The following is a 25518-nucleotide window of genomic DNA, read 5'->3' as shown; positions in this document are numbered from 1 at the left end:
ATGCTTTACTTATTTCATTAATGAATAAAAATCTTAATTATTTACCAGTTTCTCCCTAACTTTGAGAATTTCCTATGATAACTATTTCATTATTTATTTTTTTGCACTCTCTAGTTTTAATTTCTCAGTTGATTTGTTGAAGGGTGCAAGAGAGATCAGGTAAGACAAATCTAAAATGTGTTAGGGAGTCTTTATTTTCCAAGCTTGGTGATGGCAGGGCTCATCAGAAATTAGCAAATGACAAGTCCACGTGGCAATTCAGTTTGAATCGAAACCATGAGAGGAACAAATGGTCATTACCATGAAGTCCATGTGTTAGACTGAAGACCTATGTTCCAGCTTTCTCAGTAATACAAGCTATTCTGAGAGATGTGCAGTGAATAACCTGGATCCACTTACAAAGCTACAGACATTCACCTTTTCCTGGCTTCTCTGCCACATTCCATTACCGCTAGGGCTCAGCTCTCCTGGAACTGTTGAAAGTACACACTTTGGAAATACAAAGCATCTTAGCATCTGCATCTTTGCTGACCCACCCAGACAGTGAACAGAGGGTGAGGAACACAGACATACAGGGGCCATGCTCAAGGACTACCTGTCCTTAGAGTCTGTCTGCTGGAAGCCAGAGAGCAAGCAGGTACTCGGAAGGCCAAGGGAGTGTCAGAGTGATGGAAGCTTGTGACCAAGAGGAAATAGCCCTTCCCTATTAGGGACCTTTAGGGGGCTTGCCAGGGGAGTGGTTACACAACAATACAATGCTGCCCCCTCTCAGGTTCCAGATGATGGTGGGTGAGTGTCACAGATAGCCATCAAGGATTATGTGGGTGCCGTGGGCATGGCTTCTAAGCTCATGACCCTGAGCTAGCTTCCTCAGACCAGAGCAGACGGTTCACATACTTAGTTTCTGTCATAAACATTGCAAATATGGATCTTTTCTGTCTGCCCAAAATAGAAGAAGACAGTGTTTGGATCACAGTGTCTCAGAGTCTTATGGGGAAATCAGTGCAACAGGAAAGACTGATTTGGTTTTTGTCTCACATGAAAGAATTTGTATGCAGACACCACAGTGAGCAAAAACACAAGGTTTATTAAGTCAGAAACATCATTCCATAGCAGTTAGGAGGGGAGGGGATGAGCTTCTAGAGAGGAAATAGCTGGGAATTTGGTCAAAGTGGAGTCTTGAGAATAATTTTAGAGAAAAAGAAAAAAAATGAGCAACAATCGGAGGGTGGAGATAAAATTAAACAAGGGGTGCAGAACCCTGTCTAGCCTGCTCAAAACAAATTACTGGGCCGAGTGTGATGGCCAATGGCTCAATCCTCGCCTTACATGTGCCAGGGTCCCAGATGAGTGCTTGGATCTTGTCCTGGCTGCTCATCTTCCCATCCAGCTCCCTGCTTGTGACCTGGGAAAGCAAATAGAGGGTGGCCCAAAGCCTTGGGACCCTGCATGGGAGACCCAAACGAAGCTCCTGGCTCCTTGCTTCAAATAGGGTCAGCTCTGGACATTGTGGCCACTTGGGCAGTAAATCACAGATGGAAGATTTTTCTCTTTGTCTCTCCACTCTGTAAATCTGCCTTTTCAGTAAAAATAAATAAATCTTTTTTTTGGATACAATTTAGTTGGTGGTAGGCTCTCCCCTTTGTTGTCCCCCAAATTCCCTCCCCTTCCCTCTGTCCTCCCCGTAGGTTCATAATGTGTGTTCATTGCAAATTTTCCCAAGTCCATCATGCTTCCACTGGGGTGTCTCCCAGCCATGTAGGATAATAATTTCTCACTGTAGGTTAATTCTTGTCTCCTGGGGCCCAAATATTGGCACTGTGAGGATTAGGCCTTTGTTGTTTATGAGCTGTAGCAATAACAATTATATGTGGACACTGACTCTCTCAGGTGATTATAAAAAACCCACCTCTTATGGATGGTTAATTAATGAGTTACATAACAAATTCTTGTTACATTAGGTGCAAGTAAGTATGAATGTACATTGATTAACATACAGTAAGTTTCACATATGATATCTCTAGATTTGGCATCATGTTACATTATATTAGAGCAAACATGTTATCGGACCTTGAACTTGGCTCATTCTTCCTGTTCGTACACTAGACAGCTTAGAAGGAGAGTCATTTGGTGCAGCGTTGCCACTTTTTCATAACTCATTCTAGGTAGATAGATGCTGAATGTGTAAGTGAATTGAATTCGGTGCCATTAAAAGGCAAATCCTGCCAAAATAAAAGTATAGTTACACCATGAGTAACAGCAAAATAAACCAATAAGTGTAGTTCACAGTGATACACCTCTAAGGCGAATTTTGTTAATGACTTTCTAGAAGACTCTCAGGATTATCTATTAAGCACTTGAGTTTTTCACCCATTAACTTTCAACAGACACAATATTGTGAAAGAGTAATGGGGTGCCCAGAAAGAGAGGGGACTAAGAAAAAAAGAATCGAAACAGTTATCTGGAACTTAGCGGTAAAGATGCAGTTGACTAGAAGTGATGGTATAGAGGGAATTACCTTAAAGTGACTTGTTTCACAGGAGAGCAGTTCAAGGATTTAGGAAAATAGGTATAGGACTGAAAAACAGTGAATAGTTTGTTGTGATTTATAGCCTTCACTTCATGAACAAGAGCATCCTAAAACAAACAGTGATTTACACAGACATGGGCTGCCTTAGTTGAGGCAGATACCGAAGTGTCCTTGATATCAGTAATACCTGAGCACTGGACTACAGTGGGAAAAGCATTCCTATTTCATAGAGGCTGTACCAGCCTGCGGCCCCACCAGCAGTGAAGTAGGGTTCCCTTTTCCCCACAACCTCGCCAACAAGTGTTATTGGTGCTTTTATTCATGTGGGCCAGTCTTACTGGAGTTAGGTGGTACCTCATTGATGTTTTAATTTGGATTTCCCTTATTGCCAGGGAACTTGAGCATTTTTTCATATGTTTATTTGCGATTTGGGATTGTTCCTTTGTGAAGTGTCTGCCCGTTTCCCGTGCCCATTTCTTGAGTGGCTTGTTTGTTTTGACATTTTGGTTGTTTTGTAGCTCTTTGTATATTCTGGAGATTAGCCCTCTATCACCTACATAGTGCGCAAAGATCTTCTCCCATTCTGTGGGCTGCTTTTTTACTTTGTGATTGTTTCCTTTGCTGTACAGAAGCTTCTTAGTTTGATGAGGTCCCATTTGTTTATTCTGGTCTTGATATCTATTGCTTTTGGAGTCCTTTTTAGGAAGTGAGGACCTACCCCTAGATCTTGCAGAGTATTTCCAACATTTTCTTCCAAAAGTTTGAAGGTTTCTGGATGCAGGTTTAGGTCTTTTATCCATTTAGATTCGATCTTAGTGTATGGTGAGAGATGTGGGTCTATCTTTTTGTTTCTACAGGCTATCAGCCAGTTGTCCCAACAGCATTTATTGAACAGACCTTCCCATTTGCCTGGGTTGCCGTTTGTCTTTTTGTCAAAGATTATTTGGCTGTATTTGTGTGGGTTCCCATCTGGTGTTTCTATTCTGCTCCACTGATTTTCTTCTCTATTTTTTTGCCAGTACCAGGCTGTTTTGATAACCACTGCCCTATAGTATGTCCAGAGGTCTGGGACTGTGATTCCCCCTGCTAACTTCCTGTTCTTGAAAATGGTTCTAGCTATTCGTGGTTTTTTGTGTTTCCAGATGAACCTTTGAATCATAGTTTCCAGATCTGTGAAGAATGTTTTTGGCAATTTGATTGGGATTGCGTTGAATGTATATACTACTTTTGGCAGTATAGACATTTTAATGATATTGATTTACCTATCCAGGAGCATGGGATGTTACTCCATCTTTTGAGGTCTTGTTCAATTTCTTTTTTAAGTAGTTTGTAGTTTTGCTCAAATAGGTCTCCTACATTTTTGGTTAGGTTTATTCCCAGATACTTCATACTTTTCTCAGTTATTTTGAATGGAATCTTGCTGGTTAGGTCTTTTTCCATCTTTGGGCTATTTGCATACACCATGGCTGTTGATTTTTGTTCATTAATTTTGTATCCTGCCACTCTACCAAACTCTCGTATAAGATCTAGCAGTCTCTGTATTGAGTCTCTTGGGTCTTCTATGTAAAGAATCATGTCATCTGCGTATAGTGAGAGCTTGACTTCTTCATTTCCCATTTGGATTCCTTTGATTTCTTTTTCTTGTCTTATGGCCTCAGCGAGTACCTCTAGGACTATGTTGAACAGCAGTGGAGAAAGCAGACATCCTTGTCTTGTTCCAGATTTCAGTGGGAAGGGTTCCAGTTTTTCTCCATTCAGTATGATGCTGGCGTTGGGCTTTTCATATATTGCTTTATGTTGTGGATTTTTCCATCTATGCCTACCTTGGTTAGGGTTTTTAACATGAAGTGGTGTTGGATTTTGTCAAAAGCTTTTTCTGCGTCTATTGATACTATCATGTGGTTCTTGTTTTGCAATTTTTGGATGTGGTGTATCACATTTATGGATTTCCGGATGTTGAACCATCCCTGTATTCCAGGGATGAATCCTACTTGATCTGGATGAATGATCTGTCGGATGATTTTTTGAATTCTATTGGCTAGGATTTTGTTGAGAATCTTAGCGTCAGTGTTCATCAGAGAAATAGGTCTGTAGTTTTCTTTCTCAGTTGGGTCTCTGTCGGGTTTTGGGATTAAGGTGATGTTGGCTTCATAGAATGAGTTTGGAAGAGTTGCTTCTTTTTCTATTTTATTGAAGAGTTTGTAGATGATTGGGGTTAGTTCTGTTCGGAATGTTTTGTAGAATTCTGCAGTGAAGCCATCTGGGCCTGGGCTTTTCTTTGTTGGGAGATCTTTAATCACTGATTCAGTCTCTGCTTCAGTTATGGGTTTGTTCAGGTCGTTTGTTGCCTCTGGGCTAACATGTTTGCCTTAATTTAAGATGACATGATGTTATGTATAACATGTTATGTTATGTATGTTATATGTTGTGTATAAACTAAAATTGAAATGTCAATGAGGTGGTCACAGAAGGTGGTTAAGAACTCGCATTTATTTTTAACATATTGGTTACTCATTACTATGTCAATTAATTCCATAATGATGTAAATTTTTGCTGATGGTATGTTGGAGCTTTTAATTGATCGGGATGATACTCTGCTGGCTCTGTCTTCAGACCAGAGAGGGTATACCTAAGAAGCCATTGAACTTGACTGGACAATAAGATGCTGGACTCTAGGTTTGGTATATGCTTGCAATGGGGGAATCTCAACTGAACTTGAACTGTGGTTATGCAACAAGGTGGAGGAATCCACCATGGTGGGAGGGTTTGGGGCGGGGGGGGGAGAATCCCAGTACCTATGAAACTGTGTTACATAATACAATGTTATTAATGAATTAAAAATAATAAATATATTTTAAAAAAGCGTTCCTATTTGTTATGTGTGAGGAAGACACCTTAGGATGTATTTACTGAGGTGAGCTTACATTGGGATCTACTGCAGTGTCTTTCCTTTTGTCATGTAAACTGTAGGGAGAAACTAGAGGAAAAAGAAAGCAGTGGTAATTTAGATGTTTTACAGATTGAAAAATCTATGCTTGGATCAGGAAGGATACCTAGACAGTCATTCTAGCCTTTAATGCTTTCATTTAATAGAAAACAATTGAAGCAGACTTGTGGGATATCCATTAAGAAGCTGCTTGGGATGATTGTATTCTATGTCAGATGCCTTGTTGGAGTCCTGGGTAATCTGTTTTGGATCTCAGGTTCCTGCTGGTGCACCTGCCAGGAGATATGAAGTGATGAGTCAAGAGCTTGGACGCATGTCACCCGTGGTAGAGACCCAGACTGAGTTCCAGGATCCTGGTTTCTGCCTAGCACAGTCCTGGCTTTCTCAGACATTTAGGAAGTGAACCAGTGAGTGAAAATTCTGTCTGCCTTTTGATTAAAATAAAAATAATTTTTAAAATTTTATAAAATTTTAAAAACTGACAATTCAGGATAATTGGTTCTTAACTCTCAGGGAGCTGAAAGGAAGTACTATCTAGGCATGCATAATGATTTAAGAACACTTGTGGTGCACCTGCCTTTACCTTCTTGCAATAACACATGGTGCTGTTTGTTCTGTTTTATTCATGTCTCACACCCTAACATTAAACCAAATGGTGAGATTGTCACTTTAGGAGTAGAGTCTCTGCCTAAAATATATTAATCTGGTAGTAGGAGTTATTTCAACTGGGGGATTCCATTTGTAGTTGAAAGTTGCACACTAAAGTTGGATAAATATGAGTCCAGAAGAGAAAATTTCCTCAGGATATTCAAAATGCTCATGGAAAAATGCAATTTAAACATTTCTTGTGGTACTAAAATAATTGAAATTCATACAATTTCACAATACATTTTTTTCCATGAATGTTTTGAAGATTTTCTTTCAGAAAGAACATCTTTAAATGAATTTTAAAAACACAGATGTTAAATACTTTAAGAATAAGCCAGGTGAGATTATTAAATATTAAGCTGAAGTATTATATGTTCACTTAAAGGAGTCTTTAATGCAGTGTAAGAAACTTCAATGGTAAGGTTTGTGGCAACACAGATATAAAAGTACTTAAAATCTGAAATCTGAGTAGATTGTTCCCAAATGTAAGATTGAGCTGGTAAAAGTCACTTTAAATAAATCAAATATTTAGTAAAGTTACAAAATTCATGTAGGACATTGAGTTTATGCTTTGCCATCAGACACTAACCGGAAAATCTCCTTCTTCATCTCTTTCCTCCATTTTTTTAAAGATCTATTTAGTTTTCTTGGAAAGGTGAATTTTACAGAGAAGGAAAGACAGAGAGACAGATCTTCCATCTGCTGGTTCATTCTCTAAGTGGTTTCAATGGCCAGAGATGAGCCAATCCAAAGCCAGGAGCCAGGAGCTTCTTTCGAGTCTCACACGTGGGTGTAGGGTGCCAAGGCTTTGGGCCATCTTCAACTATTTTCCCACGCCACAAGCAGGGAGCTGCAAGGGAAGTAGAGCGTCCAGGACACAAACCAGCACCTGTATGGGATTCTGGCACATGCAATCTTAGGATTTATCCACCAGGCCATTTGCCAGTCCCTCTTCCCTCCTCTCTTAAAAATATCGTCCGTATCCAACCAGGATACTGTAGGATGTCACTGCCACATAATATGAAGAGCAAATGCAATCAGGCTCCACATATCATGTTTGCCTATAATGTATGAGTCATATTGCAATCACACTTTCAGTTTTTCAAGTCAAACATTGAATAAAAATTGCATGTTTCTGGTCCTAACACAGTAGGCTAATGCTCCATCTGCAGTGCTGGCATTCCATGTGGGTGACCATTCATTCCTCAGCTAGTTCCACTTCTGATCCAACTCCCTACTAATAGCCTTGGAAGGCAGCAGAGGATGGTCTGTGTCTTTGGACCCTTGTACATATGAGAGAGATCTGGAAGAAGCTTCAGGGGTCTTGGCTATGGCCTGGCTCACCTCAGCTATTGTGATCATGTACGGAGTGAACCAGCAGGTAGAAGATCTCTTCCTGTGTCTCTCTTCCTCTTCTTCTGTAACTCTGCTTTTCAAATAAATAAATAAATCTTTCCAAAAAGTGAACTAGGAGTTGGGAAATATGTTATATTATGGATAGGGTTAACGTTTGGTAAAACTGAAAAGGACATTATAATTTTGAAAAGGAGGCAAAGTTACTCAATTCCACTCTAACTTTGCTCTCTTTATATTTTATGTGATTTTGTACACATACACTGTATCTTAAACTAAATATCCTGGTGTTTGACAATTTTTCTGCAGGTTTGTCATCTTGACTGAAAACCTTAATATGACTTACATTTAAATTATACTAAAACATTTTTTAAAAAACTTGCAGAAAGATGAGATTATACCAAATGGAAACCTTATTCTGAAGATGACAAAGTGGATTTCATGGTATGTTCTTGAAACAGCCTCAAAAATTTTGCGTTGTAATCACACAAACCACATTAGAAATCAGAGAAAAGATTTAACCCCAAAGTGCAAGGGGTAGAATAAAATGAGCATAGTAGTAGAAAGTCTGGGCATGTAATGTAAATAAGTCTTCCTAAATTGGGTCAATAGTGAGGCTTAGGTTTGTGCTGTGTTACAGTATATGGGATCCCTTAGAGAAAGAGAGAAAGCTGCCTTACTCATCAGTAGCAGCTTTGGAACTTGCAAGCTCTGCTCTTAGTGTCGCCTTTCTCTTTTCAGAATGTGCAACGGATGCCTCAAATTTTCCTTATTTTTACTTGTTAAATCATGAATCGCCTTGGCTCTCTACTAACCCTGTGTTTATTGTGCAATAGAAGACTTCTTGATCTTTCAAGAGAATTGATGTGAGCTGAGTAAAGAAATCAGCCTGGGTTATTGAAGACAATGATTATTCTAATGTGCTTGTTTAGTATACATGTTTCTCCCCCTCCAGTTATTATTATGTCTAATCAAATGGGTTTATCAACTGATGATGCTTTTGTTGTTGCAGATACAGACTTGGTGTATAAAAGCGAGAACGGACATGTCATCAAACTGAATATAGAAACAAATGCCACCACGTTATTGTTGGAAAACACAACTTTTGTAAGTAATGAATTATTTTATGCAATTAAGAATGGTTTAGAATCCAAACTGATTTCTGTTGATCATTAGAACTTGAATGCCATTTAAGTTGAAAAGATAGGCCTGAAATATTTGAATTGTTAGAGTGATTCAGAGAGAGAAACAGGCCTGTGGCCACATGCTTCATTTCTTTGCCCCATTGACCCATTTTAGCACTTGAATACATATTTCTAGAAAGGAGAGTTACTTAGACTGAATGCTTTCTCCAATATTTTTATGCAATAAAGTATTATACATATGAAGACTTAAAATAATTAACTTAGTCCAAGTTACTTAAATTTTTATCTTTGCAGTTTTTTTCATTTTTCTCCTTTTTTCTTACTTTGTTGTTTTCTGGGCCCATCAGAAAAAACAACCAATAATCAATCTTTATTGCAGTTGTGTTAATTATTGATGTTGGACCTTTACAACTTACTATTTCAGGTATCCTCAATTGATACTTAGCAAATGATATTTAAACAACTGAATGTATATACATTACACTTATAGTAAAAAGGAAGCTTTATTTTTCTAGTAATTGTAATCCCTCTATATTTAGCCAACTTAACTGTGGTTACCAATTTAACTATGTGATCAGGGAAGTAACTATTGAAATGTTCCAAGTCTAAGTACCAACTGCTTCTGGAGGACAGTGCATAGTAATTTCTTCCTTTGTTATATTTCAGAGTTTCAATTGCCATTTGCTCTGTGAGTTCTGGTGGACAGTATGACTCAGGCAAAACTAGCCCAGAGGTCTCAGATTTCCTCTGCAAGCTAAAATATTAAGTATGATCACAGTAATTTTGCTTAGTGTTTTATTGTACTGAGGGATTTTTTAAGTTATCGTACTTGTACAATTGGAAATATCAGTGAATCTTTATAACTTATACATGATAGCTGGGTAGAAGGGATGGGCTAGGAATTTTCTGTTATTTAGTGGTTTATGCACTATGGAAAAAAACCACTGAAATCACATAATATATGCATAATTCTGCTAGGTAAATTTAAGCATCAGCTTAAGTTTGGTTATTAATTGGAACAAAACTGTTCTTTCTGCGTTAAACTAATCAAACATCACAAAAGGATTGGAGAAATAGCTATACTACATGCAATTCCTTATAGCACATGTGCAATATAAAAAAAATGGTAGGTGGCTGTTTTGTGCAGCAGTTAACATGTTACTTTTGATAGCTACATCCCATATTACAGTGACTGAAATCAAAATCTGACTCTTCTAGTTCCTGCATCCTGGAAATGAACACCCAGGGAGGCAGTGGATAATAGCTTTGATAATGGCATGCCTGACACTCAAGTGGGATACCTGAATTGAGTTCAGGACTCCTGACGTTGTCCTGGTCTAACCTCAGAATTCTAGACATTTATGGGATAAGCCAGTGCCTCTCTGAATGTGTGTGACTCTGCTTTTCAATTAAAACAGAAATAACAACAACAAAAATAATTAAGTATAGGGCCCAGTGTGATAGTGTAGCGGCTAAAGTCCTCACATTGCATGCGCCAGAATCCCATATGGGCACTGGCTGTATTTCCAGCAGTCCCGCCTCCAATCCAGCCCCCTGCTTGTGACCTGGGAAAGCAGTCAAGGATGTCCCAAAGCCTTGGGATTCTGCACCTATGTGGGAGACCCAGATGAAGCTCCAGGCTCCTGGTTTTGGATTGGTGCAGTTCTGGCTGTTGCGGCTACTTGGGGAGTGAATCAGTGGAGGCAAGATCATCCTGCCTCTGCTCCCTGTATATCTAACTTTGCAATACAAATAAATAAATAAATCTTTTTTTTTAAAAAATTAAGTATATACATAATAAGACAGTTCACCAAGATATATGAATTTCTTTGATCAGATAATGCCAATGTTCATTGAATATCTGAATAAATGGTGCAGAACTGAATTCATTCTCTGTTCATTGAGGGCCATCAGAGACATCCTTGAGAAAGACTGTGTTCAGTGGGAAAGAATACCTTAGTGGGAGGATGGGATTGGAGTCAGAATGAAGCAAGTGGTGATGATGAGAGCGAACCCCAAAGTTATCCTGATATGAAGTTTCTTCCAAGTAATTAGTTGGGATGGAATTTTTAAAACCATTTTTTAAAGTTGCTTCCTTTATTTTCATGCCACTCTATTTGTGGAGACGTGAGACCTGCAGTAGCCGATTTTTGGCTAGGCGTTGACACTGAACTCATGAATTGGATGTATGGATGCTCCTTACTGATCTTTTTTTTTTTTTTAAAGGTTGATGGTGCTTTTTTTTTCTTAGTTGCTATTAATGGATCTTTTGTTTAGTATTTGTTCAATGCCTTATGAGCCTCTGTGATACATCAAAAAAAAAAAAAAAAAGAAAGAAACAAAAGCAAATGGATGTTAAGATTCTATTATTCAAAATCTTTACTTGGTTATATACATCACTCCCAACTAGTCTCTTTGTAGTTTTCTGCATGTGCTAATTAATGCTGTTGCATTTGAATGCATATGTGTTTAATCTTTTAAATCCCTTGGAAGTCTGCTTCTACTCTCCTCTCTGTTGGCTAAAACTCTTAATTACACAGTTATGTGTTGCAAACCTTCTAATGTACTGATGTTCTAAGATTCACAGGCTCCCTAAAGACATTTAAGTAGCAACACCGATAATTAAACAATTTAGAAGTCCTAAAAGTGTCAGAATTTGATAGGAATTTGGGAGAGGAATAGTGTATATTTGCAACCAAACTGACAAGAAGAATGGAAATGGTCATGATTTCAGATGAACTTGTTTAATTTTTCTCTCCCAACCTCAAAATAACATTGTTAAAATACATTTGTGCTTAAAGTACACTTGAGGGTAAATTTTGAATCTATATATTTTTTTAATTTTGTTTTTTTTTTTCTTTTTTTATTGTATTGTTGTTGACAATCTTTACGTAGTTAATTGCGGTTAAAAAAAAGGTTCAGGGGGTATAGGGAAGTGGGCAATACTATTATGTCCATATTGTTTCCATCATGTATCTGAGGTAAAGGGGGATACTGAGGGAGAAGCCCCACCCGGTTTCCTGCCCACCCCAAGTCCTGGATGTGGGGCATGCTCTGAGATATTTGCTCAAGTGGTTTTAATAGTTCTCCAGTTATGAATCACTGCCAGTTTCGCTCGATGAGGTGGTCCACTGATTGATATGGTCCATCATAAAGTCTCCGTTTGCCCCATATTTCACTGCCAACATATAGCTGAGATGAATGAATGACCTGTTCTGTCTTCTGTCCTTTCCTGGTTAGAGTTTTGAGTCCAGCAGTTCGATTGGGGAGATCTCCAAAGAAATCTTGAGGTATTCCCAGACCAGATTCTTGTATGTTCTAGCAAGCACAGGTCCCGGCACAGTCCATCACCACGATCAGCTGGTGGTTGCAATTGCTGTGTTGGTTCTGTTTTCAGTCCCAAGTTGCACTGGAACCAATGGGTGTTGCAGTCCAGTCTGGTTCGGCCCTTACATCAACCAGTGGGAGCTGCAGCCTAGTCGGGGCGACCCATAATAATCCCCACCAGGCCCGCCCCCTATCCTGGTTTGCCAGTATGTGTAGCAGTAGACCAGTCTGTCCCCCATCCTATTTGGCTCTGGTACTTGTCAATGGGTATTAAAGCTTAGTTCTACCTAACCAACTCAACCATCCAGCCCTCACAGATGTTGTTGAGTGCCTCTCTATCTAGCCATCCCAGCCCCCGTCCTAGTTTTCATGCCCTCCCGCGGGACTAGTGACCCAGGAAGGGGGAACCCACTTTTTCCCTCCCAGGTCTCTCTCGATCCTGGTTTATGCACTCTTTGGGTGGTTCTGTGATTTGACTTGACAGAATTAGTCCCCAGTGTCAGCTTCTGCCAGCTGATGCTGCTGATGCTGCCCAAACATCCCTCACCCACTCTAATTTTTGCTTGCACCAGTAGTAGTAATCAGCCCAGCCTGGCTTTTCCCTGATCTAGTCCACATGCAGCGCACAGGTGTTGCAGCCTTGCTTAGTCTGTTCTGTCCTCATCCCAGCCCATGCTCTCCAGTGGGAATAGCTGTCCGGCAAGGGGACCAGCCCCTCCATCTCCCCCTGCCAGCTCTGTCCCTCCCTTCCTGGATCTCTCGTGTGCTGGTTGGGTGCTGCAGTCAAATCCAGTACAGGCAACCTCACCCTGGCATTCCATAATGTGTACTGGTTTTGTTGCAACCAAACCCGGCTCAACCCACCCTCTGTTCTGGTGTTTGGATTTGCCACTGGATGACATGAACTGATTCAGCCTGGTCTGCTCCTGACCCATGCCGAATGTGTGCCAGTGCGAAACTTTCCATGGCCTATTCTGGGCTGTTTCCTATCATGCTTCTTGCGCTTATCTGCAGGGACTGTGTCCTGCCAGAGGAGTTGCCCAGGCTCCTCCATCATTTGGTGAATCTATATTTTCTTTCAGGTTGTTTTGTTGAAATAACTTATCACAGCTAACAATAGTATTCAGGCTGTACTTTTTTTGAGCAATTATCAATATTTAAATTGCAATCATAATTAACTATCAGAATGCTATAACAAGTTTTGTGCTAACAGAATAGCAAGTCAACTGAGAAAATAAACGTGTTATTGAATAAAACATAATAACACAATGACCTATTCTTTAATCACATATACTATACTGAAATATTACTGCCAATTCATTTTGAACATATATTAATATTTTCTCAAATTAGCCGCATTTTCAAATGTGATGACCAGGTATTTTTGATGTGTTATCACAGTTAGCAGACTATAAATAGTGACCGTATTAGCCACAGCTGTTAAAAAAATAAAGCCAAAATAATTGTCATGAGATAATTATATTAAGGCACTTTTTGATTTTGGACCTAGGTCAATTTCTAATGAAGGAAGAAATTAAAGGGCATATAATTTTTTTGATAGGAAAATGGAAATAATATTTACTTAGCCCCCCAAACTGCTATTAATCATTTCTCAGTATTTGGAACTGTTATCTTTTAGAGTCAATACTATTTGACTCAAAAGCTCATTCATGATGGCATAATGAGGGAAAGTATTTCATCAATATTAGCTATACTCTTTCTGCTATTGATAGTATATCATCATTGGTCTTGGCATAAAACACTAGCAGCTATAAATTATCAAATCACTTCTTGCAATTAAAATATTGGAAACATGAGTCCATGTCCCATGTGTTCAACTTATAAAGCCTCAAGTAAAGAGGGATTGCATGTGCTGGTTTAAAAAAACAAAAAGGAGTTCCAAAAAACTAGTAATTGCGAAAGAAGACTGCAATTTAAATCTCAGAAAATGTTCAAACTTTAAAATATATGCTGTCCTATTAGGGTACAACTGAGAGAAAGGAAAAAGTTCCTATGAGGAAACAGAAAGTCCAGGGAAAATGTTTGCTATGCATTTTTTGTCCCCCTGTCTGTTACATGCCATCACAGAATAATAGCTCTGACCAGAGCCAGGGAATATTTGTTGATTTGTGTACAGAGAGAATATTTATTATCTCACACACCATTCTGGGTTTTTTGTTTGTCCTTTTGGTTAATGTGCCACTGAATGTGTGAGGATGATTATGCCACCTCTTTGTGTCACCATCAAAAATTTGATTTTATGATTTGTGTCTTAGAAAATAAATGTTCTATGAAAAAAAAAATAGAGCAATGCAGATACAATGCTGTTGAGTAAAAGTAATGAAAATTCCAGCTGGCCATGTGGCAACACATAGGAGCTCAGGAAGAATTTGTTATCTTCTTAGGATCCGTCTCTGGCCATATATGTCAGTATCCAAATGTTGATTAATCATAATACTGTTTGTTGCTAATGGATCTGTGGGAGCTATACACGTACGGATGCAGGTGTGTTCAGAACAGTACACTTTCTTTGTAAAGTAGTTCTCGGTTTGGGGTGGTTTTGCCCTAGGAGACATTGGACAACTCTGAGGTCATTCTGGGTTGTTCCGTCTGGAGATGTAGTGAGTTGAGGGCAAGGATGAGAATCTTAGGGTGCACAGGGACAGCTCCTCCCAGCAAACATCAAGGATCTTACCAGGAATGCCAAGGCTCCCTAGAATGAAGCCCAAACAAAAACAAAAACAAATTGTTCTAAACCGAGATGCAAGGGAGGGAAAATGTCTGATGGTTAAAAGCATTTAACATTTAGGTGAGATCAACATAGTGACTCTTGAATGGGTAGCTATGAGGAGATCTTAAACTGAGGCTTGCAGCTAGCAATATATTCTTTCTTTTAAAACACAGCTCTGCCCTGACCCCACCTGCAGGAGTAGGATCATTTGCCTTCCATTTCTTTTACTTTGTTTATTGCTAGGGATAGGCAAAACTTGTGATTCCAATTTTTTAAAATATAATATGGGTATGTTTCTAATTCAGATTTTTTTTCCAGGTAACTTGGTATCAGTCACTAGTTTTTTTTTAAAGATTTATTTATTTTATTACAAAGTCAGATATACAGAGAGGAGAGACAGAGAGGAAGATCCTCTGTCCGATGATTCACTCCCCAATTGAGCCACAATGGGCCTATGCGCGCCGATCTGAAGCTGGGACCCTGGAACCTCCTCCGGGTCTCCCACGCGGGTGCAGGGTCCCAATGCATTGGGCCGTCCTCAACCACCCTCCCAGGCCACAAGCAGGGAGCTGGATGGGAAGTGGAGCTGCCGGGATTAGAACCGGCGCTCATATGGGATCCTGGGGCTTTCAAGGTGAGAACCTTTGCCGCTAGGCCACGCCGCTGGGCCCTAAATTTTCTTTCTTTTTTTTTTTTATTTTTTTTGCATTTCATTTTTTAAAATTAATTACATTGCAGTATGTGATACATTTTTTATGCACTGGGATTCCTCCCACCCCTCCTCACACCCTCCCCCCACGGCAGATTGCTCCACCTTGTTGCATTTCCATAGTTCAAATTCAGTTGACATTCTTTCATTGGAGGTATTTACCAAGCATAAAGTCCAGCATCTTATTGTCCTGGTAAGTTCAGTGGTTTCTTGGTGAGACCATCTCTGGTCTGAAGGTAGAGCCGGCAGAGTATCATCCCAATCAATTAAAAGTCCAACATAATATTTCCAACCATTTACAACATTGTGGCATTAATTGACATGGTATTGATTAACCAATATATTAATAGGAAAATGCAGGTTCTCAACCACAACCTGTGACTTCTTCATAGACATTTCAATTTTGGTTTATATTCAACCGTGTTCTATATATCTTAAAATGGCTTAAGATTGCTATTCAGCTATCTCATGCCTATTTTAATTTTAGTCTTTAGCAGTTTATAGCATTGAAGCATGTTTTAGCTGAACCTGGCTGTTTTTCAGGTATTCTAACTCTATAATTCTAACAGGATATATGTCAACAGTTTAGGTGAGCATGTTTTGGAGGGATGTGCAGAGAAATCTTCCATACCCCAGTGAGGAGTAACTAATCTTTGTGCCCCACCCAGTCAGTCACTAGTTTTGACATCTATGTCTCTCTCTCTCTCCACCTGGAATCAGTTGCTGTGTTTTTTTTTTTTTTTAACGCAAATGATGTATCAAAACTGAGTGCCTCTGAGGATTGCAGACAATGTACATTAGTTAGTATATCATGTTAATGAATAATTGAATTTCATGATCTTTAGATTAGACAGTTACAGTTCCCTATTGCTGGACCTTGTCATGTTTTATTTTTATTTTCCACTTTAATAATGCTTATGTAAGTTTTATAGCTACACTATTCATTTCAAAAATGAGTATTGCATTTTATTTACATTATTTAGATCATTTCCAACTATTAAACACCAAAGAAGAACCTTTATTCATACCATCTATGCACACTTAGGAGACGAATGGAATAATATGATTCAGTGAGGATTAAAATGCTTTTTCTAAATTCATTTAGGAAACAACCTTTTGATTTTTTTATAAAACTTAATTAGGCCAAAATCTGTAAGTTATATTGCTATGAAAATGAATTTAAGAAATCTTTGAAATGTGATGTCATGAAAAAAAATACAGATTTGAAAGAAAAGTTGGACCGTGGCCTTGTTGATTCACTCAGGCAAATTCAAGTTCATATATGGAAAGAGGTATCTTACTGTCTTTATATGTTCATGCTATGACACGACAACTCTTTGATTCCGTGTTGTTATACATCCATACAGTGTCACTTGGCGAAAAGGTCGCTGAAACAGATACTCCAGTTTTAGATTTCACTCCAACGTATTATGAAGGCTTATCTAGAAACTAGATCCTAAGACACATTTATTCACAGAACAACATGTTTCCAATGCTATCATTTTTATTCCCGGAGTAAATTGTTACTGTTAATTGATCTGCATCTATATTTAATAATTATTAGTATTTAAATAAATATCTTGACAGATATCAACATGATTAAAACAATATATCTGAAGGTCTAATTACTTAGAAATTAAAATCATGTAGGTATTTAATCTGTCTGTATTTCACTTTGTATTTCAAGCCGGAGTTCCCACTTGTGCCAAAGAAAGACAACTATTTGATGCAGCTCCACTTTCTCCCAAACTTTGCCTGAGCAAGAATCTCGAATCTCGAATCTCGAATGAGTAGGCAGGACAAACATGCCTTACATCTTAACTGCTGTGCTCAAAGCCCTCCCCACAAATTTACAACTTTGTGTTATTCATTTAGCCATTTGATGATTGATAATACAACAGGCATCTTAATATTCTAACTGAGTATTAATTACAGTTGTACCTAACTTTTCCTACAGAACTCCATCACTTCTGACTCTATTCCACTATTGTCACAGAAGTTATAGCTATATACACTAGGTAGAGTTTACTTAGCTAAAAATGCTTGATTATTCCCAAATTCAGATTTTTCTGTCTGTTTATTCATTTTTGCTTATTTGAAAGATGGAGCAAGGGACAAGCAGAGAAAACAACAATATATAGAGAGACATCTTCCATCCCCTGCTTCATTCCCAACTCTGGCTTATTTCCAAAAATGCCTGCTCTAGCCTGTGCTAGGCTCAGGCACCGCCAGAAGCCTGCAAGTGCATCCAGGTCTCCCACCTGGATGGTAGAGACTCATGTTGGACCAATCATCCGCTGCTTCCCCAGGTTCATCACCAGGCACACCCACCGTTTGGAAGCTGATGAGTAGCTGGCACTGATTCCGCTGGCACTCACTAGGCAAGCATGTGCCTCAAGTCCTGGCTTAAGCTGCTACAACACAACACCACCCCACACCTTTATTTTTAAAAGAGACCATCGTCTGTTTAAAGGAGACCTTAATCTGGGATTCTTTGCAGGTATTTTTTCTTTTAATATTTTGAAGATTTCAGTCTAATTCTGTTCTGTTCTCTATGACTTCTTAGGATTTCATATGGTGGTTTTTTTCTCTTGATCTTGATGGTTTTCTTTTTGGTTACTTTGACCAGAATGGGTCTATGGAAATCTTTTTTTTTTTTTTAATTGGTTATATTTGAAATCTGTTGGGCTTCTTAAGTACATCAAAATTTCTTGCCAAATTGGAAGGTATTGACATTGGTTTTTGAGAATTTGTGTATTTTCCTTGTCCTTCATCTCCTACTTGCCTTTTATGTGCGACATTCTATTTTAGTGAAACTGAAAGGAACGTAAGGAACATCCCCCCCAAAATAACAAACTGTAATAGTCTTATTCTCACTAATTGATGTTCTCTGAAAATAATTGCAAACTCATTTACATTTAAAATGGCTTTGAAGACTTTGTTTTGTGTGCTGTGTATTATTCTTGTTTAGATAATAGATGCTCTTGTATTAACTGAATCACCGCATCTTCTCATTCATCAATGGTCCAAAGGAACTACATAAATTAGAAGAGATTATAATGAACAATCCTTCCCTCTGGTAACTGGACTAATATTATAAACCATTTCTAGCCTCCTTCAAATTCATAAACCAGCCTTAAATAGATTTTCTTTTTTCCTACTAATTTTAAAAATGTCTTTCAGAACACAGATGTTTGAAACCATTTTTGTTCGGATACTATTGATGATTGTGAATAATATGCTTACCTTAAAAATACAATATGCCTATTGTGTTTGCCATTGTTTTTTTTTAATGAAGGAAAAAATGCAACAAGGTTAATACCTGTATCATCATTTTTTTTTAAGATTTATTTATTTTATTACAAAGTCAGATATACAGAGAGGAGGAGAGACAGATAGGAAGATCTTCCGTCCGATGATTCACTCCCCAAGTGAGCCACAACAGGCCGGTGCTGCACCGATCCAAAGCCGGGAACCTGGAACCTCTTCTGGGTCTCCCACACAGGTGCAGGGTCTCAAATCTTAGGGCCGTCCTCCACTGCTTTCCCAGGCCACAAGCAGGGAGCTAGATGGGAAGTGGAGCTGCTGGGATTAGAACCGGCGCCCATATGGGATCCCGGGGCTTTCAAAGTGAGGACTTTAGCCACTAGGCCATGCCGCCGGGCCCCTATATCATCATTTAAACAAAGGGAAACTCATATTTAGCAAATTGAGTAAGATTAGTGCTTATATTATATTGTTTTAAGGGAAAATACTTGGAATCATATTCTATGTGTTATAAAAATAGCAAATAAAAATGTAATTGTTATATATACAGAACAATCATACATATGTATCTTTTTATATTAATAATTTCTCAAAAACAAGTAAAATAAGCAAAAGAAATTCACACTGAGAACAAAGTATTCAATTTCATGCGTTCCAATCAAGCAGAGCACTTTTTTATATGGCACTTTTTTTTTATAAATTTTGCATTTTTCTTTTTTATTCTTGATTGTGTCCTACTATGTCTACCACTTACAAATGCACTTTGGGAATATTTAATTGATATTTTAGTAAAATATGTTGTTAATTCTGAGGGCAACATCATTTCCAGTTTCCTTCACTGACATTATAAAACAAGAAAGCAAAAATGTACGTTTAAAATATAAATGTGTTTCATTTCATTATCTAATTTGATAGTTACTAGACACCTGTGACTATTTTTTTAGTTGATTTTTCATTTGCATTCATTAATTTGAAGGACAGAGAAACAGGGACGATTCCTAGCAAGACCCAAATACCTGGGAAGGTCAGGGCTGGGCTCTACCCAAAGCCTGGGGGAAAAAATGTCAATTTTCATGAATGTCCCAAATACAACCCGTTGAGGTCATCTCCACCCCCTGCTCCTAGCATCTGCTTTAGCAGGAAGCTGGAGTCAGGTGTTCGAGGTGTGACTCTTTTTAACCCTGTTACCACTATGGAGGATGCAGGTAAAATATTTATCCTGGATTTTATTTTTAAATTTATTAGTTAAAACTTGCAAGTCATCCTTTAGTCATGTTAGCTGCAGATGATGTATTCAATTAGCAAAGAAGATACATGGCTACCACAATGAAGTTATGAGACATTTCCATCATCGCATAACATTCCATACAGATGCGTAAAATGTGTATAAATAAAATAATTCCCTTCATTTTCATCAATGTCCATTTCTTATAGCAATCATGCAATTACCTTATACCTGTATGAATATTCTCTGGAAATATTCCATCATGCCCCTTCATTAATCTTAAACAGTACGTGTGTCAGGGGGTATATGTGTATATATAAGAATGTACAAATGTGTATTTCAACAGTATGCATGTGTTGCCCTATACTGTTTTGCACTTAAGAGGGCAATCTGAATATTTTTTTAGCAAAAACTTTTTTGTTTATGTATGCTATGTCTTAATGGTACCACAGACCTCGTGGTCCCACAGGTTCTCTCAGTTAGCTGATTTGACTTTCTGAGAAGAACTAGGAAGTTTTTATTGCACAACATGTGATCTCACAAGAAAGAGGCTGTAGACTGAACGCTTTCTCCAAAATTTATGCTTGATGCAACTCTTCTATGGACTTAGAAAGTTAAGCAGGAGTGACACTCAGCTTTCTATACCCCTTATAAGACTGTTAAAATCATCAGTGAACATTTCTGATAAAGCGGATGAAACAAAAAATGACTTCTGATATTGGACCATTAAAAAATTTAAATTCAGTCAATGACAACTCATCTTTGGAAAATGTCTGATTCATTCATAAACACAGTCGAGAGGCAGCTGATGTTTGCTGTAATGACCACGAGACCAGAAAAGCCAAAGAGATCTTACCCTACAGCTTGGAATTGAAGCTCAAGCACATGATAAAGGTGACATCTCCTGATTGTTTCTTACTGTGATTACAATGAATTTGGTTCCATTCTATGCTCCCTTCTTCTTTCTCCAGAGAGCAGGAAGCATTTTGCCAGGAGAGACAAAAAATTACTCATTTCTTTTATTATTTCCATTTGCTTTTACAGAGATGGGTCATCTACAGATGCTGACTCATGACCTAGACTGCAAACCAATTTATTTTTATGAGTACCAAGTATGACAAGTCATATCCATTTAACATAAGCCGCAAATGTTCATCTTCAGAGATGGTTCTTGCCATTCTTAACTGTATTGCTTGTTCCCCGCCTGTCTCTATTATAGATTCTTGTAGTAATTACAAGATATAGATATTTTAGTATACCAATGAATGCAAATAATAGATGACAATGATATGCTGAACACATTAATTGAAAAAATAAACTAAACAATGGCCGGTGCTGAGGTGCAGTAAGTTAAGCAGCTACTTGCAAACTTAGCCTCCCTTATGGGAGCTAATTCTAGGACAGGTTGTTCCACTTCCTGGCCAAGTTCTCAGGCTCCTTCATTTATGTGGGAGATCTGGCAGGAATTCTGTGCTCCTGGCATCCACACCCATTGTAGCCATTAGGGAAGTGAATCAATGAATGGAAGATTTCTCCATCTCTCTGTTTGTTTCTCTGTATCTATCTGTTGCTTTCTCTTTATTTTATTTTTAATGATGTTTACGTAGTTGATTAAGGAGGGAAGGGTCAAAGTTTAGGGGAAAGTTTATGAGACCACTGTTTTCAATTTTTTTCTACTTCCTATATCTGGGGAAGAAGGGAGATAAGGGGAGAAGCCAAATCCAGCATCCCAACCACCTCAGTACCCTGGGATGGAGAACAGCTACCCAGTGTCATCCCAGGGTACTGATGTGGTGCAAGTTCTGAGGGTTCTGCTTAAGTGGTTTCAATAGTTGTAACATGCTGTTGCTCTCACCAATCCAAGGATGAGGAAATCCTTCCAAGACACATTGGCTGACATAGACCACCTTAGAGTCTCCTTTCACCTAGATCGTTGCTGTCAACAATTGGCTGGGGGAGTTGACCAGTTTGTTCTGCCCTCCTTCCTCTGCTATGGTACCAGATGTCCTCTGCAGCCCCAGTGGACTGCATATCCTCCACATGCATATTACTACTCAGTCTGTTGCTCCATCTAAGCCACTGAGGAGGCCCCATTCTGACACATGCACTCCTCGGCCAGATCTCAGATTCTGTGATGGTTGGAGGTTTTTGTTTGTTTGTGTTTTGGTTTTTTGTTTCTGTTTTGTTTTTAATTTATTTACTTTTATTGCAAAGTCAGATATACAGAGAGGAAGAGAGACAGAAAGGGGGATTTTCTGTCTGATGATTCACTCCCCAAGTGACTGCAGCAACTGGTGCTGAGCTGATCTGAAGCCAGGAGCCAGGAACTTCCTCAAGGTCTCCCACGCAGGTGCAGGGTCCCAAGGCTTTGGGCCGTCCTTGACTGCTTTCCTAGGCCACAAACAGGGAGCTGGATGGGAATTGGGGCTGCTGGGCTTAGAACCGGCGCTCATATGGGATCCTGGCTTGCATCCAAGGCGAGGGCTTTAGCCACTAGGCCACTGCGCCAGGCCCTATGGTTGGGAGTTCTAAGTCCAGTGGTTCAGTTGGGGGAATCTCCAAAGACCTCTGGTGGAGTGATCCTAGACCTGACCCTCGTGTGTGCCTGCCAGTATGGGGTCTGGCTCATTCTGTAACCCACATCAGGCTACACACAGACACACACACACACACACACACACACACACATCACACACACACTGGTAATTGCAATTGGTGGGTCATTTCTGTCTTAAGCTCCATTTCTTACGTAATCAATGGATGCTGTAGCCCAGCCCAACCCTGCCCACTACACATTTAGCCTTCATGTACTCAAGCGGGAGCTGCAGCCTAGTCAAGAGATCCCCACTAACCCCCTACTATGCCAACCCCAGCCCTGGGTCCTCTGCTTGTCAGTAAGTACAGCAGACTATTCCAGTATGCGCAACATCCTATTCAACTCTTGTGCACATCAATGGGCACTGAAGCCTAGCTCCACCCAACCGACCCCACTCTACAGCCTACACTCATTCCAGCAGGTTTTATTGCCTATCTAGCGCCCGACTTTAGTTCTCATGCTCAATGGGAGTTGTAGTCCATCACAGTGGTGCTCACAGTTTCCCTACTGGGCCCATTCCCAGTCCCAGAGTTTGCATTCTCCAAGTGGTTTTGTAGTCTAGCTTGACAGGATTTATTCCCTTTCCCATCACTTGCCAGCTGATACTTCAGCAAAGCTCAACCAGCCTGCACTTATTCTGGCTTATGCAAGCAGCAATGGATATAGTCTTTTAACCCAGCTTGGCTCTCCCCCAACCCTGTTCACATGCAGACCAACTAGTGTTGAAGCCATGCCCAGCCTGGACTCCTCATGTCCCAGCTCTCAAGTTCACTAGTAGGAACAGTGACCTCACAATCAAACTCACATTGCACCCCCCACTGGGCTCACCTCCCCCCCACCCCGCCCACCAAGTCCTGCGTGTGCTGGCCAGTGCTGTGGCTCAGTCTGGTACGGCCTGTCTCACCTTGGCATTTGCCAGCGGGTGCTGTACACTGGAGCAGACTGTCCTGCCTCAGCTACACTCTTGCTGGTAGGTGTTGCAGCCTTGCCCAGTCCAGCCAGCCCCTGGACACAGCCCTAATGTGAACTGGCTGGTGTTGCAGCCCAACCTGGCCTGCACCCTGTCCTGATTCTCAGATCTACCAGTGGGTATTATGAACTGACCTAGTCTGGCCCACTCCCAGATCTGGGCCATACCTATGCCAGTGGATACTGTAACCTGATCTGGTCTGGGCTGCTCCCAGCCTTGGTTCTTGCACTTTCCTGCAGGGACTGTGTCCTGAGCAAGGAGTTGTTACTCTTCTTTTCAAATAAATATATCTTAAAAAGATATCTGAGGACATGGATGACATTTACAGCAAAGAAGCATGCACTGTTAAAAAATAAATGGAAAATGATTAATATGTATTAACAGAAATGTTTATCACTAAAGGAAAACCATTTGCTTCTGTCTTGTTGAGCAAGCTTAAATATGTTAATGTCCAATAATTGAAAAGCATGTGGAATTAACAGCATGATCTCTTAACAGCTGGCTGTGAAAGTATAACTCATCTTTTGAATCTGACTGTGTTTTTAATGTGAACACATTCACATGCACATAGAACCCATCAGGCCCTTATGATGTGCAAGACAACCATTCCAAGAAACCCCGTCTCCTCAGCTGTTCATGGAACATATTAATGGACTATCAGAGAAGAAGGAAAATGAAACATGACTTTGAACATTGATAGTTATTGTACAAGTTGAGTGCATTAATGTCATCTTTTAAAATAATTAACTATGTTAAGTTGTTCTTATACCCTCCTGGGCTTCTGGCTAATGTTTGAATTTGATTTGCAGTATATGATGTATTTGCCTACTTGACTTACTGTTTATCTGAATTGTATTTGAACTTTTAAAAAGGCATCTGTGATCTTATGCTTCTGCCACTCAACATTTGAATACTGATGTGTGCACATTTGCATTTAGCTCTGATTGACCTATCTTCACAGCTATGGAGAATTTCATTCTCTGAATGTGACTTTCATGCTTACATGGTTTATTCTTTTTTTGATAATGTATATCTGTTGTCTACTTGATATTCAAATGTAACAGGGCATCCTCTATTTTTATTTGGATAAATATGAGCCACACTATATCAAATACAGGATTAATCCAATTCAAACCAGAAAATGAAAGGAGAAAGTAAATACCCAATATGACATTTTTGAAAAATATATAAGAAAATATGAAACTTGGCCCAAATGTCCTTTTAATTATTAATCTGCATCCCCTTATTCTTTGGAATTACCAATACTGATATAAAATTATTGGTATTATTTCAACTTCAAATGAGCCTTCAAAATAGGGAAGAAAATCAATCATTTGTTGGGGGAAATTTGTCTTCAAACCACTGTTTTATCTAATTTTTAAACACAAAGGTAAAGCATTTTAATTTCTGAATCAAATTAATGTTGCTCATTATACTTTCCCTTGTTTTTACAAATATGAGACATTGCAAAAATTTTGGTATCATTCTTGCCTATAAGCAGAAAGAATCATAGTAATAATGTAAATACCTAAAATGCACATATCATACAGTAAAACATTGACTATACAAGAAAGATATATAAGATCATCATCTACAAACATTTTTGTGGTGAAATGTCATTATAAAAATTAATTTAAGTGAGTTTTGATTGGAAAAATCTAGCTCTCTTGTTTATTTTGGGTAGCATTATGTCAAATATTGTTTAAAGCTATGATAAGAAAAACTGATTCTGCATTTCTAATGTGACATTTTTAGGGTTTCCAAAGATTCTTCATTCTATTTGTTTGTTTGTTGCTTTAACTTTACTCATTTATTTATTTGCAAGAAGAAGCAACAGAAAAGAATAGGAGAGAGAGAGAAATATTCCTTTCACTTGTTTAGGCCCAAAATGGGCACAATAGTGGGAACTAGTTTAGGCTACACCCAGAAACAAGGAACGCTACCCGGGTCTCCCCAGTGTTTATGTAGATGGTTCACCATCTGCTGTTCCCTCAAGCACATTAACGGATCTGAGGTGCAAAGCAACCAGGCTGGGAACCAGTGCTCTGGTATACAGGGGCTGGTGTTGCA

The 25518-nt window shown here is 39.1% G+C and overlaps 1 protein-coding gene across 1 annotated transcript in view; it reads left to right on the top strand.

The window, feature by feature from the left end:
• Positions 1–25518, top strand: part of DPP10 (dipeptidyl peptidase like 10) — a 537944-nt gene that overhangs the window by 166444 nt on the left and 345982 nt on the right. The window contains exon 4 of the mRNA XM_058664194.1: positions 8491–8585. Coding sequence (XP_058520177.1) covers positions 8491–8585 — 95 coding nt within the window. The remainder of the gene's footprint in view (positions 1–8490; positions 8586–25518) is intronic.

The sequence above is a fragment of the Ochotona princeps genome, chromosome 5 (assembly GCF_030435755.1).
Source record: "Ochotona princeps isolate mOchPri1 chromosome 5, mOchPri1.hap1, whole genome shotgun sequence".
NCBI lineage: Eukaryota > Metazoa > Chordata > Mammalia > Lagomorpha > Ochotonidae > Ochotona > Ochotona princeps.
The sequence above is the reverse complement of the archived record's forward strand: the minus strand, read 5'-3'. Positions and strand labels throughout refer to the sequence as shown.